The 19,388-nt window shown below is 35.5% G+C and overlaps 1 protein-coding gene across 1 annotated transcript in view; it reads left to right on the forward strand.

The window, feature by feature from the left end:
• The window catches only part of PAPOLA (poly(A) polymerase alpha), a 28,858-nt gene extending 9,739 nt beyond the window's left edge, over nt 1-19,119 (forward strand). Inside the window, exons 9-18 of the mRNA XM_031066333.1 lie at nt 1,396-1,468; nt 2,922-3,042; nt 3,938-4,022; nt 8,441-8,494; nt 9,256-9,375; nt 10,833-10,942; nt 13,648-13,769; nt 14,794-14,936; nt 16,244-16,344; nt 18,812-19,119. Of these exons, the coding sequence (XP_030922193.1) occupies nt 1,396-1,468; nt 2,922-3,042; nt 3,938-4,022; nt 8,441-8,494; nt 9,256-9,375; nt 10,833-10,942; nt 13,648-13,769; nt 14,794-14,936; nt 16,244-16,344; nt 18,812-19,104 (1,222 nt within the window). The 3' untranslated portion in view covers nt 19,105-19,119. The remainder of the gene's footprint in view (nt 1-1,395; nt 1,469-2,921; nt 3,043-3,937; nt 4,023-8,440; nt 8,495-9,255; nt 9,376-10,832; nt 10,943-13,647; nt 13,770-14,793; nt 14,937-16,243; nt 16,345-18,811) is intronic.
• The last annotated feature ends 269 nt before the right edge of the window (nt 19,120-19,388 follow it).

Below are 19,388 nucleotides of genomic sequence, written 5' to 3' on the forward strand. Positions count from 1 at the left end.
GGTACCATTTTCAGCTGTTACCAAATTAAGTTAGAAGCATTGTTCTTGCCACCAGAAATTGTCAGCTTAGTTTTTCAGTAAATCATCCAACATACTTTGTTTTTAAAGCATCCAAACCAAAGCCACCCAGTTCTTAATTAATTTTATCAAAATCTCTTTAAAAATTTTCTCAAATATTTTTTGTAATTCAACCAGACTCTTCAGATAAAATACTTTTATATTACAAAATAATAGCATATACCCCAAAATTTAGAGTCTTTTAACATTCAGGTACTGAGATAATGGATAAAGGAGGTATGCCAGTATCTGATTTAGGCACATAGCTTAAATGCAATTTAAGAGAACCAATGGCAAAAATGTGGGTTTTAATCTTTTCACTGTAGAGTGGTAGGTGTTTCAGAATTACATGCCATTTCATACTCTTGAGCTAGTTAGCTCAGAAACATGGTTTGAATAACTCTGATGGGAACATTCCAAGTAATTTTAGAACAAATGGGACAAAAGTGAACTTTGCAGATTACAAATGAGTACTGTTTTTCTTGAAAGTCCGTATTTACATACCTGTATTCTTCATGAGACACTGACAGACTTTAAGAATCACCAAGGTGTTGCTTTGCTCCAAGTATAGTGTCTTTTCTTCTTAATGTGAAGATAATTTGCACACTTTCACTGTCTTGTATTCATAGGCTTTATAGCCTCCTTGAGGTATGTAGTAATACTTTGCCACACCAAGGTAATAGAGGGGAATTGGTTGCAATCTCTGTTTAATGTGTTTCTTGGAATTCTCTCAAGTTTGTACGTGCATGGCATAGGAGCATAATGTACAAACTCCAAGAGATTAACTGACTTCTGCTCTTTATAGGAAGATAATTTTTATTCATGGGGTAAGATGACTTGGAGAACAAGTGTTACTTTTTAGTGTTTAATTAAAAAGGTTTCCTTCTCTCTTGATTATAATGTACTTTTAATACATATGGTTTGTAATGATGCTCTGTGCCTGTAACTGTGCTGGCTGTTCATTCTATAGTTTGTACATGAAACAGCTGGCTTGAAGATGGACTCAGTGTCAATCTTCACAGAGGAATTTATCTTAGATTAGTATATTTCAGGAAGAATATAGAGGAGTTTTAATTAGTTATCTAAAGCAGTGGTTATAAACCTTCAGGACTACAGAAAATGCCTTGTTCTGATGCCCTGGAGAAGCCAATTGCAGTTGTGTTGTAGTTCAGCAATACAGCTTATTTAAACAGCCCCAGTTAGACCAGCCTAGTCGTGAGGAAATGGTGCTTTATTTTGAGAGAAGATTTAATATGGGTCACATTCAAAAGTGTTGTTTGTGTATCATACATGGTTTTATCCAGTAGTCTTATTCAGTGCTACAATCTTTTTGAACAGGGAATGGCCAAATCCAGTGCTATTGAAACAGCCAGAAGAATGCAATCTTAATTTGCCTGTATGGGACCCAAGGGTTAGTGTGTTATTTTTTCCCCTCTAAGTCACGCTGTACAATAAATTCGGTTGCTTAAAAAATTCTAGGTGAACTTCATTTTGCGTTTATTGAACTTAATGTTGTGGTGTTATATCTTCATAGGTAGCCTCTAAGTCTCCTGAATATAGAACAAAGTTACCCTAATTTTCTGAATTGACTGCTTGAAGCACACTTGCTAAACAATGTAGTTTTTCTCCCAATTTTTGAAATAAGTGATCTTAATAAAAATTCAGCATAAATAGTTATGTCTTAAAGTGATGCATTTTTGGAAAATTTCTAATCTTAAAATAGTTTGCTTTTTATTTAAAGCCTGTTACTTTTGCGAGTATCTTGAATTCAGTGCAAGTTACAGCAAGATAGACTTGGTTCCATATAGTGGTGGTAAAGTGTCTTTTCATCTTGCACCAAAGAAGATCATAACTTGAAGTCTTCTTAGTTGTTTTGTGTATTGTTTATAATACTTGATCTCCATCTTTGTAGCACTTACATTAAGGATATTGGACATGTTTGTCCTTCAGGCAGTCAGTGAAACAGTTTGCAGCAGATGCATGGCTCCCATTGTGAGCTTTCAGTAGGGCATAATATGAGTGTGCTCAAGCTGTTTTGTCAGTCGTAGTATTCAGCTAATCTTTATTTTGGTGAATAGTGTAAGCATCAGAGGTTGAGTTGTATTCCCTTCTTTACTTCAAATATTTTTTTTCTGATTGACAAAAGTTCACATTTAAATATGTGAAGCGGTTAAAAACATGTTCTTGAGTCTGTTATTCTTGAAACAGGAAGTTTGAGGTCAGTGTGTGACGGGAACTGTTGTAGTAACTAATCAAAGTGGGCTAAGGTAATGGCAGGGGTTTATCTTTTATTTACCTTCTACAAGATTGTTACCCTAATAATATTTTAATGTACTTTGGTGTGTATGTTGTGTCCTTTCTTTTTTTGTTACCCTGTCTGCTGTTAAATAAAAGTACGTGAATGCAAGTGATGCTTCTGTCAGGTTCCACAGAGCCTCTTTTCTTAAAATGGCTCTTAATTTTCAGTAGTGTTACAGAAATAAAGTATAAAATATCTTTCACAAGGTCCGAAGACAGTCATTCTGCAGAAGGTGCTTGTATGGTGATGAGGTGTCCTTGGTTTCATGTGATCACAAACTAATTCCTATTAAAGAGAGAAATTGTTCTGTTTGGTTGGCATTTCTGGATTTAGAAATGCCTGCAACTTGATGTGCTGACAGGTTACAGCCCTCCCACATCACTGTTGTTCAGAAAGATGTCCTTTGTGAAAGCATTATTCTTGTTTTCTAAACTTTCTCTGTACTCTTGGTCTGCAAACAAAGGTCTCTTAGAACTTAAGACTTGGTTGTAGTAAAGGGAGAAATCCAAATTTGTTAACTGATGTGTATGCTTGAAGAAAACTGATTGGCTGTTGTTATATGTAGGTAAACCCCAGTGATAGGTACCATCTTATGCCTATAATTACACCAGCATACCCACAGCAGAACTCCACGTACAATGTGTCCGTTTCCACACGGATGGTCATGGTTGAGGAATTTAAACAAGGTAAGTATTATCTTATGCTCTCTATATAGATGTTTTCAGACAGGTTTAAAATGGTTTTATTGTGGGTATGCTTTGAAAGGAGGAGGTGGGTGGATGTTAAACAGCTTATTGACAGATTGTTTAGAGAGAGGTTGAACTTGACCTGTTACGCTTAACAATGCAAACTTAGTGGATCCTTCTGCAGGTCTGTCCTTCACTCTTAGAAACTGAGGGTAATGAAAGAGGATGCCTTGTGCTCTGAAAATTAGAACTAATGGTATAATAACTTCATTTTAGTGGCTTAGATTGTTATATGAAGGATTAGCAATGGTTCCACTTGATGCCTGTTTCTAGGCCTAATATAAGTCACTAGACTCTCTTGACGATGAGTCCTCTGGATTTATCCAAGTAATGAATAATTATAGCAGATAAGGGAAGATGTTATCAAAGCAAGAAGTAGATTTGATGCAGGGAGCAACTACAGCTAGCTTTCTCAGAGCAGTATCTTATTGACTCACTATTTCTTTGCCTTGTAAAATGCCTTGCACAAGGGGTGATAGAAGGGAATTACTGTAAGGGAAGGATCTGTTGTCTTTGAACTGAATAGTCAGTGTGGCATATGCAAAAAAAAAAAACAAAAAGGAGCTGTGTTACGCCACAGAGCAAAAATACGGGAAATAATCAGATCAATTAACATACATTTCTACACAGATTGAGTTTTTTTAATAATATGGTTTGTTTATGTAATGACCAGTGAAAGTATGACTGAATTATAAATCTTGTTGATAAATTGCTGTGAATTTGAAGGGAGGAAGTAATTCTTAGTAGATTTTGCTTAGTTAACAAACTGTCTTTACTCTGGATACTAAACTGTATTTTTTAAAAGAAGTTTAAATTTTTTCTTTTTATAATTTAGGTCTTGCTATCACAGATGAAATTTTGCTGAGTAAGGCAGAGTGGTCCAAACTTTTTGAAGCTCCAAACTTCTTTCAGAAGTACAAGTATGTATTTTATGGCATGGCAGAATATTTAAAGTTTATCAGTTGAACTACCTCATAATGCTCTGTAGCACAGGATCATAAATATACATACATTAGATGTCCAAAAATGTTTTGTTAGGATTTTTTTTCTAGCGTGGGAGAGAGAATACACTACTGTCCTTTCTCTTGGAAAGTAATATAATCTCCTCAGGTACATTTTGTGTCTTAAACCTGTATTTCAGAAATCAATTAGTCCCTGAGCAGATATTTAGAATGTCGCCAGTTAAGTCTAGAATTTGTATGCCACCTACCAATAACATTGAAGAAGTGTCATCTGGTGGTTTGACTAATAGAAATATTCTTTAGTCCTGTCAGTAAGCATTCTAACAATGGGCCTTCCCAAGAAAAAAGATGTTAACTTATTCTGAAGGTCAGTACTTAGATGAATAAGTACTCAAAATTGTGTTTTCTTCTGTCAATACAGTCAGCAGTTTACTCTGGTAATAAAAGGTATTTTTGCAATTGTGTTGACTAACTACCAGTTGTACTAGTTATTCATAGATTTTTTTCATTAAAGTTTAAGGCTCTTGGATCTTATATTGACTCTCACCTAGCTTTTCTAATTTTGTAATGTCTCTGAGGGAAATATTGAAATTCACACTTCACACTTTTAGGGTTTCTAGTAATATACTTGTGGGGCAGAAGCTTGTTAAATGTATACGGATTTGCTGAAAGTTGTATTTTTATAATAAATATGGATTATTAAAATATGGACTACATCTTCTTTGCCCTCAGTTGAAATTGGAGACCCATTTTTCTTGAAGCAAGATCAAATATATTTTACACTTGTTTGTTTTGAGTGGTTGGTTGGTTTTGTACTAATCTAAACAAGATTGAAATATACAGTTCCCCCATTAAAAGAGACTGATGACCTTCATAATGTGTCTGTGTTTTGTTTCTATACCTTTTGCATGATAAAAGCTTTAAAACATTTGGATGGCTTTTATGTTGTTCCTTGGAGCTTAAGATTGAAAACATTTAAAAAAATACTGTTAAATTATATTATTTTTTGAAGTAAAAAATGGTCTGCAGACAAATCAGTTTCTGTTCAAGAGATTGCTCCTAAGTTCCCCAATACATTTTCTTCATTTCTTTCAAAAGTAGAAAAAAATAGGAAGCTTTTATTGTCATTTGAAATAATCTCCATTTTAATACATATTTTTATGTGTACCAGCTTAAACCATTTTACCAGGTGTTGCAATAAAATTCTCTTGCTCAACATTATATATCCAGGTTTTCTGTTTTGCACAAGATGTCTTTGCTCTGATTTTTAAGTATGGAGTGGTATTATGGAGTCTGCTTTAATTTAAATTACTCAAGATTTTATCTGTTTTTCCTTAGGTTAGTTTTTTAATTTTAGTTAGTAGTATTTACAAAGTAAATAATTGTATGCAGTCTGTGTCTGTATCCAGTAAAGTCAGATCTCTTGGTCAGTTCTCCATCTAAAAGATAGATATTTTGAAATTTTTTCCCTCTTCACACTCTTCCCCTGTTTAAATTGTAGATGCTTTGGCATGTTCTGCTGCAATTCATAGCAGTGTGTAATGCTCTGCCAGATAAGAGAACATCTGATCTTTGCTCTGAGACAAGAATTTCTTTTAATCTCTGAAAGAATAGTTTCAGTAATCTATCACTCTCAATGGCAGTTAGTTGCTGAATAGCTATTGTTCATAAGCACTTTTGACTTGCTGTCTGTGTTTAAAATAAACCAAGGAAATCTATAGGCTAATGCATACCTGCATAATAGGAGCAGATTAGAAATTAGGAAAACTAGGAAATCTGCTTTTAGTTACTTTTTTTTCTTACTTTTTAAATGTCAGCAATTACTTGGAGTTAGGGAATTGCAACATGTATTGTCTGCCCTTCATGTAGATTCAAATTTTTAGAAGGGAAAGGCAACAACAAAGAACGCGTAGATAGGGTGTTTTACAGGGAAGTGGCAAGAATTTCAAATGGATATGAGTTTGAAATGTTGCATGAGAGTGAAATCCTTATAGCTTAAGACCAAGAGAGCAGGATTTTGAGAGAACTAGCACTCATTTAATGAGCTCTAGCATATCCTTTCTATGTCATTAAGAGATAATTCTGCTAAATAAGTAGAATATAAATATACCTTTTAAAAAGGTGGTTTAAATTCTTGGCTTCATAGGACTGTAAAGTATAAAAGTAATTCCCAGACAAGTAATAAAGAAAAATTGAAATTATATGTTCAGGTGTTCTCAGTTGGCGTTTTTGGTTTTTTGGGGTTTTTTTTGGTTTTTTTCCCTCCAGAAAGTAGTATGACTTTAATTTGGGTTATTTTTTAGAAAGACATGTGTTAATGATGTATTATAATTCTATACTATCTATATTAGATTTTTTTTATGAACATAATTATGAATGGAAGACAGTGAGAAAACATCCCAGCCCCCAAACAAACAAAACCCCAAACTGATACACTTCAGAATAAGACCAGAATCTAAAAGTTGCCACTGAGGCAGAAGCTTAAGCTAAGACCATTTTTTCTTTATAATGAAGTGATAGATACTTCTGAATTACACATGTGCTTTGTGATAAAACTATGAATAAGGCACTGATAAAAAAAATCTTGCCTTAGCAAAATTTAGCAGTGAGACCTTGGACTCTTAAAACTAATGGTATCTTAATTTTTAAGACTATATATTCAATTGCATTAAAAATGGTAGTAGGAAATTTCTAGAGAATAATTCCCTCAGCAGTAACAGCTGGTAGTTGAGTGAGAAGAAATTGGATCTTTTTCAGCAAACACTACCTGATCAAAAATAGTTGACAGTCACTTATTTTTTCATAAATAAGACTTAGGTTTTTTTTCTAGATATTTACCAACTAGTTTTTTTCTAGATGTTTACCAGCTAGTTGAGACATAGCCAAATTACTTTCTTTTTATGTTGTTCTTCAGAAGTGTTTCACAGGGATGCTTTTAATAAGTAACTGGGAAACTGATTTCTTCAAATATTTGCAGTTTTGAAATCTGTCTTTTTCGATTCAGACGTGGTTAAAAATATCAAAAAGCTTAAACATTGTCATGTCTACTGAGTGAAACATTCTGCAGGTGTGTGATATGTATGGTGTAGGAATCTTACTGAAAGTGTAGTGCTCCTTAGAATAAACCAACATTAGTAATTAGTAGCTTCTCACAGAGAATTACAGGTCTCTTATTATCTTTTTCCATAACATTTTCCTGTGAAGCAGTTAATACTGCCAAAATGCAAAATGAGTAGGTTATTTTATCTCTCTGTTGTTCGGAACAGGGAAGATGTTTCTCCATATTTCTCCCTTTCAGTTCCCTTGTTTCATTGACATCATCTGACTGAAATCAGAGAATTGTAGCATGTAGCAGGATTTTGGCTCCTGCCACCTAAAAATAAGTACAGAAACATGTAGCTGCTAATTTGATCTGTTGATTTGGATTTGCTGTTGTGATTTGAAGGCCTGTGGCACCAGAGAACTCTGTAGCATAGTTTTCCAGTGTCATTGACATTGCTTTCTTCTCCATGAGCTATATGCTAGGGACTGGTCTCTTGTGTTACTGCTGTCCTTTAATCCTGCTTGAAGGTACCTAAACATGCTATATCTGTATAGAGTAGTGCAGCACTGGATGACTTAGGATGCTAAAGACTTCCCAGCTGAACTTCTGAAAAACCTGCCTGTAAGCATGTGAGATTGCCTCAGTGCCCTCATTAGGAACTCAAGCTAAAAGTAATCTTTTCCCATTCTGCTGTCCTTGGATTTCTTTAAAATACTGTTTTTGTTTTGTATACCGTCTCTTTGAAATCTGCTTACAGTGGTTATACACTGAATATCCTGGAAAATAGTTCAGAGTTTAAGAATTATCATCAGAGGAAGCATTCCTTATGAAATTTCAGATAAGTGCCTTGAGAGAATTCCAAAACGCAGATACAAATTTTTAAACCACATTTCATAGTGTTATTTTGGGTTTTGAGCAAATGCATATGTGCTAAGCACTCTTCTCACTATTCAGAAATAATATTGCAACTAAGACAGCTGACCTGTAAAGGTAGTTGTGAACAACTTTTCTCTTGATTTGTAGTAGTTAAATCTCTGATCTCATGAGGTGTTGAAATATTTCAACTAGTGCTACATTCCTAACCTTTTATTAAGGCATTACAGTGGAATTGCAAATGGCCCTAAACTCCAAAATATTTTTAGGTCTATTAGTCATACACTTGAGACATAGCCCCTTTTTCTACTTAACAAAGCTTAATTTAACGTAAGGTATATACTTAAATGAATAATCTGTATTTTACAATGTAGAGTTTACTGCAAAGTTTTAATGTTAAGGTTTGAATGTCTAGTTTTAGAAATATCTATAGAATAGCATATTGTCTTTATCTCCAAAGGCATTATATTGTACTCCTAGCAAGCGCACCGACAGAAAAGCAGCGACTAGAATGGTGAGTAGTCCTTGAGATTTAAACAAAAAACACCCACCCTCCCCCCACCAAAAAAACAAAAGCAGCACCTCCCTTCCCCCTCACCAGCAACCTTGGACAAGGGAATATCAGGTGTCTTCTTAATGAATGAAAGTGGAGAGCTTCAGTGTTTCAAAAATAATTGGGTAAAGATAGTAGAGTTCTGAAAAAAAAACAGTAAAAATGAAAAACTAGGGAGTGAAGGCTGTTGCTTGAATTTTTCCTTAACAGAAGTCTCAGGTTTACTTTACAAATGCCTTGTGCACTTTTTTTAATAAGCAGTGTGAGGAGGTATGTTTTCAGTTACATGAAATGCTGTTTCTCAAAACAAAAATTCTGCTTTCCCTGTTTCTGCTCTTTTATTAGTGAAATTCTAAGATTGGCAAGTATTGGGAATTTCTTCACCTCTAAAATTCATGATCTGTAGCCAAAAGAATATTGGATAAATATGTGGTGGTCCTTTCTAACTGCTTTTTACTTGATGTGTAATGTCTTGTATTTAATTCCATTTGTGAAATCAGGCTGCAGAGAGAGCTGCAGGGCATTCTTAAGATTGCCTTGTCAGCTTTTGTAACGCCTTAACTGAAATTATTGATCTGAGTTAATCTGACGTGCACTAATTCATTAGTAGTCTCAAGTATTAGTATAAGGAGAATGTCGAGGATTTAATCCTGATATGTGATGTTCGATACTTCTGTTATTTCCTGTAAATGAGATCTTGCTAATAAATGACATTTACACAGGGTGGGCTTGGTGGAATCAAAAATCCGTATTCTAGTTGGAAATCTGGAGAAGAACGAATTCATTACACTGGCTCATGTGAATCCACAGTCATTCCCAGCACCCAAGGAGAATCCTGACAAGTAAGCAAACCTATTTTCTTCATTTAGTAGGGAGAAACTAACTTAACTAAAACACAATTTCAGTAATAAATAAACGGATATTTTTATAGAATCTTAAAAGGATTAATTTTTAATGGCAGCACCCAAAGGCAAACAAATGATGCTCAGCTCTTCTTAAATAATATCTAAAATAGGTATTATTTAAATTAGGTACTCTTTAATTCTGTATAAGAATGACTCTAAATCAGAAAATAAGGGGAAATTATTTTTGTTAATAACTGTATTAATTGCATAATTTCCTGCCAACCTGTATAAGTTACTGCTACTTAGTTGATGCTGTTTTAATTGTGAGGAAGCACTGAGAATCTGGGAGAACATCAGGCACTGTACAACAGAGCTCTTGAGTAACTAAGTTCATTTAATGTTATAAAATTTAGCAATTGGCATGAATATCATTGAAATCATAATGGCTGTGGTTAGAATTTGTCAGGTTGTGGAAACAGTGGAGAGAGTATCAAGTGCTTCAGATTGTTGAGGATTTTAAATGTTTTTTGACTCCCTCCTCCTCCATTCAAAACAGCAGTTGCAGGTGTGTGGGGGCGGGAAATTCTTTTAAGACTTTATTTCAAGATAGCATTGTAATTAATTTGTTAGGAATCATATTTTTGTGTGAAGTGTGAGAATGAGGGAGGAATTTGTCTTTACTGGGATATGTGAAAAGCCTTGTTACTCTTGCACAGGGCCTTTTCCACACATAAACTGCTTTAAGTACAGTATGGGGCTACTTTTTTTAAGAGGTTATTTAATTGTTACACATTGTTCCAAGTAAAATTGGACAAAAGCAAGCAGCACTTCCTCAGTACCAGTTTAGTGGGTGGATATAGCTACAACTGCCTGCATAATCAGAGGATCCAATTAGCTCTTATTTCAGAGGACTTGATTCAGGGAATACTTCTAGCAAAGGTTATCTTTACAGTGTATACAAAGGACATTCTTTCACCATCCCATGTAAAGGGGAGCTGTCAAAGGGAAGGTTTTAACTGAAATCTGCAGTTTGTAGTCAGTTACAGCTAAGAAATTTGAGCATTGAAGACATGTTTAAGTTGCAAAATGGAAGTTGCTTAATTAGGTAATAGGTTCTAATTACTTTCATTGCCATTATAGTTGCTATGTCGAGTTGAGATCTGGTTATTCTCATGCTAGGAGCTACATGAGAGTATCTATATGGGAACACGGTTGAATGGAGTAATCTACTGATGATCTCAGTTCATTTGCTGGGGGTAGATGTGTAGTGTTTAATGACTTATATTGTGAATGAAAAAAGAATATTGTTAGTCAACTCGGGTTTTACCTTCTATGTCCAGTTTCCTATTGCTACTAGAGCTAGAAAGTACAACTGTTGTCTATTGCAGCAAATAACTTATTAAGCTGTTTAATTCTGTCAGTATTACATGACTGTTTTTTATAAAATTTTCCAGGGAGGAATACCGTACAATGTGGGTGATTGGGTTGGTGTTTAAGAAAACTGAAAACTCAGAAAATTTAAGTGTTGATCTTACCTACGACATTCAGTCTTTTACAGACACAGGTGAGTTTTGCTTTTTAGGTGTTCTGATATTAATAAACTTTTTGAAGTTACTGACTTTGCTCAAAATGAAGTCTTTATTCATAATGCTCATAGCAATAGTAGAATTGTACTACACAGAAGGTTTCAGCTGAGGAGTTGGAGGTTTTATTTCATGAAACACACTCTCAATGAGTTTTAATGTTCCTAAATCTAGTTAGGATTTAGACTAATCACTTTCAGTTTGTTCTCATTAAAAGTGATAAAAATTATCAATACATCTTGCAGATCTCACTAAAAGTGTGGTACACTATTTTGTAATCTTTATTAAACAGATGAATTAGTTATCATACACAAGCTAGCAAGCTTAACCTCAAAAATTTTCAGCATAGTTTAAATATTTTTGTTACTTGGTAAAACTAAATTTATCAGTGGATTAACAAAAATGTCTTTTATTACATGGTGTTTCATACTAGATAATTGATTCAGTAATCTTTACTTTCATGTCTGACACTCAGGGGAAGAGAGCTTTTTGACTTACTGATGTTTACATTTTGATTCATTAAAGTAACTTAGTACACACATAGGAAATTTTGTAAGCAAAGAATTAGTAGCAGCTGGGGAGTATGACACCAGAGTGTCAGGAACAGTAGCTTTGACAGATTTATCTAATAAATTTACAGGTTGGGTCTTTTTGTGTTTTTTTTTTCTAAACAAATAACAGTTTAGGCTCAAATTTTCTGTGTTTACAGAGCTAAAGGAGTAGGTTCAAGTGTTACCTTATGCAGCCATGGTCTCTGAATTTCTAAGACTCAGTTTGAGGAAGCAAGGGAATTGAACACCTTGGTCCCCCTTCCACCTCACACCTGTGAATGCAATAAATATGTAGGCATATTTATAAATCATACCAAGATTTCAAAGTTGTTTATTGTCATATATAGCTGCAGAGAGGCATCTCTTTCTTGAGAGTTGAAATATTTCTTGTAATTATTAGTGATGAAGGCGATACTATAGCAACTATAGGAACATCATTCTAATTTTTGAGAATTTAGAAAAGATAATACCTTGGCTGCTGCCTTGAAGGAGTGAAAGAATTCAGAAGTTAATTTCTCAGGTCTTTCATTGTTTATAAATAGATATTTCAGTAGTATACTGGTCAAAGATTTTTTGGTATGAAAAGACTAAAACTTGCACTTATGATTTTTGATGTGATTTATTTGCACTGTATTCCTGAAATTTGTCTAACTAGATGCACTTGTAAGTGGAGTAGCATTTAATCAAGATCCTTACAAACTGTGATGCAAAGGGTTTGTGAATATGCTTCCAGAAGTAACAATCTAGTAAACAATTTATGTTTGTGTGATGTGGGTTTTTTTGGTAATCTGAAATTAGTGTGGGTCTGTCTTCATTGTTTTTAATCCAGCCTAAAGACTTCTTTGCCCTGTCTTTTTGAATAGATCCTAAGATTTTATCAAAAGTAACTAACTATTTTCCAGGATGGAATTAAAGAATAGTTTGCTTTTCAGTGGGAGCAAGGGGAGGAAGAGAGACATGAAGAGTGATCTAGGTTTTTGTTGTATGGAAACTTTGATAATACCTAATGTCCGGAATATGGAATGCTTTAACAGTGTCTGGTTTCATTGAGCATGCTTCTACCTTAGCTGTAACTGGTATAGTTTTTTACAGAGAGGCTTTATGAGCTTCTTCAATACCAAGGAGTAGTGCAGTACTTGCTTTAATACTCAGTATTCACTGAGCTCTTTGTGTGCCTCTCTCTTAACACCTTTTTAATTACCTGTTCACAGCCTATTCAGTGAGATTCCTTAATGTTTGTAGACTAGACAGTGAATCAGAGAGATGCCTCTTCAGGTTTTTGTATTTAAGAGCTACAGAACCATTTTTTATTCATACATTTGCCCCAGCTTTTGTTCAATGTTGTGGAGACAGTCAGTGTGAAGGAACAAGCTTTTCATTTTTACCTGGCTTTACTTGAGCCCAGCATCCTGGTTTCCAGTGCAGTTCTTGTACTAGTGCTTACCATGGTGATTTATCAGAAGCAGATGTTCTGAGGTGAAGAGAAATAACTTGTCATACTAGACAAAATTAAAAGAAACAAATACCAACCAAACAAAACTGCCAAAATGGCCATACAAAATTAAAAAAAAGAAACCAAAACCAAAACCAGAGCACCAAAAATCTCAAGAAAAAAGAAAAAATCTAAACATAAATTACTTCTGTATAAAAATGTAGTGATGTGTGAGTTGCCAGAGTAATTTTAATACATTAGGTGGCAAATGAGCACTTAAATACTGAATTAAAAGCCATTTGTTGGTGGAGCTGCATAAATAAAATCACCTGCAAAGAAAATAATTTTATGTAAATGCTGTAATTCTTATGAGGAAAATTTATTTCTGTCTTTAATCACTTTGAGGTGAAATAAAGAGTTTGCTTCTGAGCTCTTCCAGTTAAAACTTGTTGAAAATACAGAGAACTGTGTGCTTGCAAGACATTTTTCTTGAAAAACAGGTCACCTGTTTCCAAAGCAATGTTTGTGTTTGTACTATCAGTGCTGGCATGCTAGGCAGTTCCCTTTCTTCCTTCGCAACAGGGAAACATTTTTCTTGTTCTTGAGGGTAATAAGTGCTCTGAAATGCAAATTGTTTCTGCCTGGGCAAGTAAGTGGACTTTGCAAAATGCTTCAGTATGTCTTAATATTATTCTAATTGTAGTTTATAGGCAAGCAATAAACAGCAAGATGTTTGAGATGGATATGAAGATTGCTGCAAGGCATGTGAAACGTAAGCAACTTCACCAACTGCTACCTAATCATGTGCTTCAGAAAAAGAAAAAGGTAAACTTCTCTAATATATGAAAGCAATAAAAATACTGTTGCTCTCAAATTTTTGATTTTTTGGTTTACTAATTTACGTTTACTTAGATGTTTAGGTTTACTAGTCAGAGAATTAAAATCACATTTTGAGATCTTAATTTTACCTGCAAATGATCTCATTGGAGTGTAGCAGTATTATTAGGTGCACTGAATATAATACTATGTTTCTCAGAGCATCAACAATGTGGATAATATCTTCTTGTCTGGCTGGGTCGTTTATCTGTGGCCATATGAGAATGATAGCATTAGTTTTTAATTAAGATGCTGTGTTGGATTATTGTTTAATTTCAGTTGAGTCAGTAAGAAGGGGTGAAACTTTGAATTGAACAGTTCAGTCTATTTCAAAATCCCTACTGCTTTGTATTAGCTTAATCTGAGAGCAATACAGGTTTGCTTGGATTTTTTAATAGCTAAAGCACTGCTACATATTCTATTTTAAGTATAGCTGAATAACATGCTTTATTTCTATAGCTGTTTTATATTGAATGCTGTTTTAAGGACTAGGAAGTCTTTATTGACACCAAGTGTAGATCTGTTTCAGAGAACAATGTAAGTATTAAGTAATATGTCACTTAAAGTAGTAGTACTTTGTCAGAAAAGGGTTTTTCTTCTCCATGGACTAAGTTCAAATCCTCTTTAAATTCTTTTTATGTACAGTTTGTTTTGATGTACATCACTTACTTTTAAGTTAATGAAAGTATTTTGAAGTCCACAAAACCAAAGAAATATGAAATAAAGCTGAAAAATATAATCATTAAATACAGTAACAGTTTCTTTTTGAATGTGATTGATTCAGACAAATCTGTACCAGAGTTGTGAACATGAAAGTGTCAATGCTTGTAGTGAGAGGATAGTGGATTATTTACATGTAAAAGGATTTGAAAACTGTCCATTTAAGTTTGCATTTTAAAATAACTTAAATTTCTGTTGATTTTTAAACTTTTAATTAGACTAACAGAATTTGCCTTTGCCTTGTGGCTTGCAGCATTCGACAGAAGGGATCAGGTTGACAGCTCTGAATGACAGCAGCCTAGACTTGTCTATGGACAGTGATAACAGCACGTCTGTGCCTTCGCCTACCAGTGCTATGAAGACAAGTCCGTTGAACAGTTCTGGAAGTTCTCAGGGGTAATGAAGACTTTCAGTCTTGTTGCTGTTATCTTCCTGAATTACTTGTGTTAAACGCATGGCAAATACTGCACACGTGATACTGCAGTGGGAATGTTCCAAATTGGATGGAGATTGTAAGCACTCTTATTGCAGTTTGAGCACTATAGCAAAATTTGGGGGATAGGGAGCAATGGTGCTGGACTTGAGAAGAAGAATTATAAATTTGGGTAAAAATTCTTAGAAGAAAATGATGATAGAAAAACTTGGCACCTGCAGTAGGAGGCTGTGAGAAGTAGTGAGCAGATAGTTGTGAGGGTGAGGAAGTATTTTGTGAGTTTTGGCTCCAAGTGTGAGATAATAGAGAGGTTTAGATTTTCTGTCTGGGAAATCAGTAGTGCTCCTATTGTTACTGATGATACCTATGCAAATTAAGCTTAGGAGCATAATTTCCCACTAGTTTCAAGGTGTACATATTAAAGTTATCTTAATACCAACTTTCTGTATTAAGTCTTTTCCTACCTTAACTCCAGTTTACCACATAAATGAGTGTACTCTCTTCTTTCCAGGGTCCCATGTTTTTCTCTTTGATACACATAGAAGTTGTCATCAATCTCCTACAGTCCAGCAGTATTAGACATCTATTATAGGATGTTGTATAGGGTGAAATACCTGACTTAGTCCTTTTGACAGAAGTTCTTTCAGTTAGTCTTCCTCGGTAAACGGTTAACAGTAGTTGATACCACTATCTGTGCTGTTGAAATAAATCTGTCTTACCTAGGATGTCACAAGTGAAGTGGAAATTGCCTTTGTCTGATTTTAGATACACACTGCTTCCCAATTTCTTGATGATGGAAAAGGGATCATTTTTATGATTGGTCACTTGAAGCCCCAGGCCTTTGTTTGGGATGATTTTAGACTGAAATTAACATTATAACAGTGTGTGTAAATTAAAACCAAACTTTTTATTCTGGTCCTCCTACACTGGTTCTGTTTCATCCTTCAGTAAATAGTTGTTGTGTTTTCCTGTGCTCATTATTTGGGCGGACACTGCCTGAGTTTTTGCCTGTCTTTTAAAAACAGCCTTTTTCTGGTCTCAAAACTGTCATTGAGTGATTTCAATATTTGAAAGAGCTTCCATTGCTTGTGTTTGATAGTAGATTGCCAATGCTCACTTTTACCTTTTTACTGGCATAAGTTCTGCTCTGTAATGTAGGTAAAATACCAGCTGTGGTTACTGGTCGCAGATACGATGTGATGAAAGGCAGATCATGTAATGTCATAGCTTTACTAATGTCTTCAGCATTTCATAATTTTTCTCTTTTTAGCAGAAGCAGTCCTGCGCCAGCTGTAACAGCAGCATCTGTGACCAACACACAGGCTTCTGAAGTCACTGTGCCACAAATAAATTCCAGTGAAAGCTCAGGGGGTAAGGAAAACGGCATAGCATATTGTTTCTGTTGAATTTTTGGAAATGTTTATAGGGCAGTTTTTCTTCCAGCTTGAGTCTTCTAGACTTTGCATAACACATGCTGTAATGTGTTCTTCTTCATACACATAGTTAAATAATTTCTTAAGGATTCATAAAATCAGAGAAGTATTTGCTGTGATATTTAATTCTTTAATTCTTAGATATTTATATTTGCTATACACAATAGCAGTAGTGTTCCAATGACCTAATGTAGGTCTGTAGTTTGGTTAGCTAAATGAGGAAAAAATTATCTAAAGCTGGAAGAACAATTTTTATATTTATTTTTAATTCATTTTGTAGTTAAACTCAAGGTGGTTCTGTACTGTCTGTATGTAGTCTGTCCTCCCATGTTCCCGCTCCTTGTGCTTCTTGAAATTGATTCTAGGAATGCAAAAGACTCAGATGTAAGCAGAAACACCCGTTCCTTACTGATGTCTGTTCGGATATGTCCCACTGCATGTGCTGACTTTATCCTCTGTTTTCTGCAAGAAAAAGTACACTTTACTTAAAAATTTAAAAATTTCACTCTGAAGTCAAAGAATAAAAGCATCTGGTGAAAATATTTTCTTAGAATCAGCTACTCTTCTTTTTTGATGGTGCTTTAGTGTACAAGGAGCAAGTCAGAAATAGATGGAAAAGGGGAGCGACTGGTTAGACTTTCAAAATGAAATCTCTCATTCACTCTTGACGTGTGGCATGGTTTAGTCTTACTTCTCTCTGATTTTTATCGTGTCACAGGTGCATCAATGTGAGTTAGTTTGTCCATGAGCACTAAATGGAGCTTAAATGGCGTGACTGGTTTTTGGATTTGGAAGCATATCAGAAGTTGTTCATTCTTATATTTTGGTTAATCAAAATGTTAATCACCTGATAGTTGTTAATGAAAAATTTCCTCCATGTATTTTTTCTCATCCTGGAGCATCTCCCTATGTGCGCTTATGGGTTTGAGGTAGGCAATTGATGAGATAGAGCTTTGTCATATGGAGCATTTTTCAAAAGGATGTATATAATATCAATTCTTTATTTGATGCTCTGTGATGACTTCATATTTATCACTGGATAAGCTAAGCCTGAGAAGTGATAAACTTAATTTTTGAGTGAAAAAGGGAGTATCAGATTGCTCTTGGATTTGATTTAATGCAGTCTTGGCAATGCATATATATGGCTGAGTATAGAATAGTAGAATTTCCTTAGGTACCACAAATACTACAGCTGTATTATACAGAGCTCTGTCTGGGCTCATATAGCCTGCCTTAAGCAGGCTTAATTAGGCTAAGCAGAGTGTTATTGCCATGGCTACCCTATGGCTGGTACAGGAATTCTTTCTCAGAATAATGTGTTAAGGGCTTGGAATGGACCTAAAAGATCATCTAACCCTGACTCCTCCTGCCATGGGTAGGGACACTTCCCAGTAGACCAGTTTGTTCAAGGCCTTAACTGACCTGGCTTTGAACACTGCCAGGGTCAGGGCATCCAAAACCTCCTTTGACAACCTGTTCCAGTGTCTCAGTACCTCATACTAAAGAATTTCTTCTAATACCTAACCCAGATTTCCCCTCTTTCACTTTGTGCCCACTGCTCTTTGTCCCATCACTACAGTTCCTGACAAAGAACCCCTTTGGCTTCCCTGTAGGCCCCCTACTGGAAGGTTGCTGCGAGTTTTCCATGCGACCTTCTCTTCTTCAGGCTGACCAGCCCCAATTTTCTCAGCCTCTCTTTGGAGGGGAGGTGCTCCAGTCCTCTTATCAACTTCACAGCCTCCTCTGGACTTGCTCCAACAGTTCCATGTCCTTATATTGGGGACACCAGAACTGTACACAGCACTCCAGGTGGGGTCTCACAAGAGCAGGGTAGAGGGGACAAGTCCCCTCCCTCAACCTACTGCCCAGACTCCTTTGGCTGCAGCCCAGGGCACGCTTGGCTTTCTGGGCTGTGAGCACATTGGCCAGCTCACGTTGAGTTCTTCATCAAGCATGGCCCCCAAGTCTTTGTCCTCAGGGACTTTGTCTCAGTCACTTCTCTGCCCAGCATGTGGATGTGCCTGGGTTTGCCACAACCCAGCCACAGGACCTTGCACTCACTCTATTGAACTTCAAGAGGTTTGCATTGACCCACCCGTCCCACCTGTCCAGGTGCCTCAGGGTGGCATCCCGTCCCTCCAGTGTGTCAGCTGCACCACACAGCCTGGTGTCACCAGTGAACTTGCTGAGGGGGCACTCAAGCTCAAGAATGAGCTTGAAACTAAACTGTGCAGTGTATGCACACTTGTATGTTCCAAACATGATGCTATACCATTAACTGTACCACTTCCTTGATGCCTGCTTGATATCAGAGATTTTGGTTAGAGACCAAAAATACCAGTGATTGAACTGAAATGATTGTGTCGATTCCTCTTGTTGAAGGTCTTTAAATTGTTTGTCCATAGGTACTTCAAATGAAAGCATTCCTCAAACTGCCACACAACCAGCCATTTCTCCACCACCAAAGCCTACCATCTCTAGAATTGTTCCCTCAGCGTATCTATTAAATCCATCACCAAGAAGTTCAGGAAATGTTGCAACAAAAATGCCTAGCCCTGTCGCAGCAGTGAAAAGGACATCTTCTCCCCATAAAGAAGAGTCTCCTAAGAAAATTAAAATTGAAGAGGTATTTGAGATTTTGAGATCATACCATAGCAATGTTCAAAACTTTGAATATTCATTTCACCCAGAGTGCTGATTCTCATACTGCAAGTTTCAGATATTTCCTATTCTGATTGCATTGCTGCTTGATGTTTTCAGCTTGCCACGGTGTTAGTATTTTTATTTTGTTGGTATTCATCACATGACACATGTACTGCATTAGCACAAATGCTTAGAATCAAGATTCTTATCTTAAAAATATCCATTATTTTGGTAAGCCTGTAATATGCTAAGTCTTACAACTAATTCTGTCCTTTTAAACACTTAGACCTTATTTTCTTGTTGATTTTTTTAAAAATACGATTTTATGATTTGTAATAG

This window comes from Geospiza fortis, unplaced genomic scaffold (assembly GCF_000277835.1).
Source record: "Geospiza fortis unplaced genomic scaffold, GeoFor_1.0 scaffold23, whole genome shotgun sequence".
NCBI lineage: Eukaryota > Metazoa > Chordata > Aves > Passeriformes > Thraupidae > Geospiza > Geospiza fortis.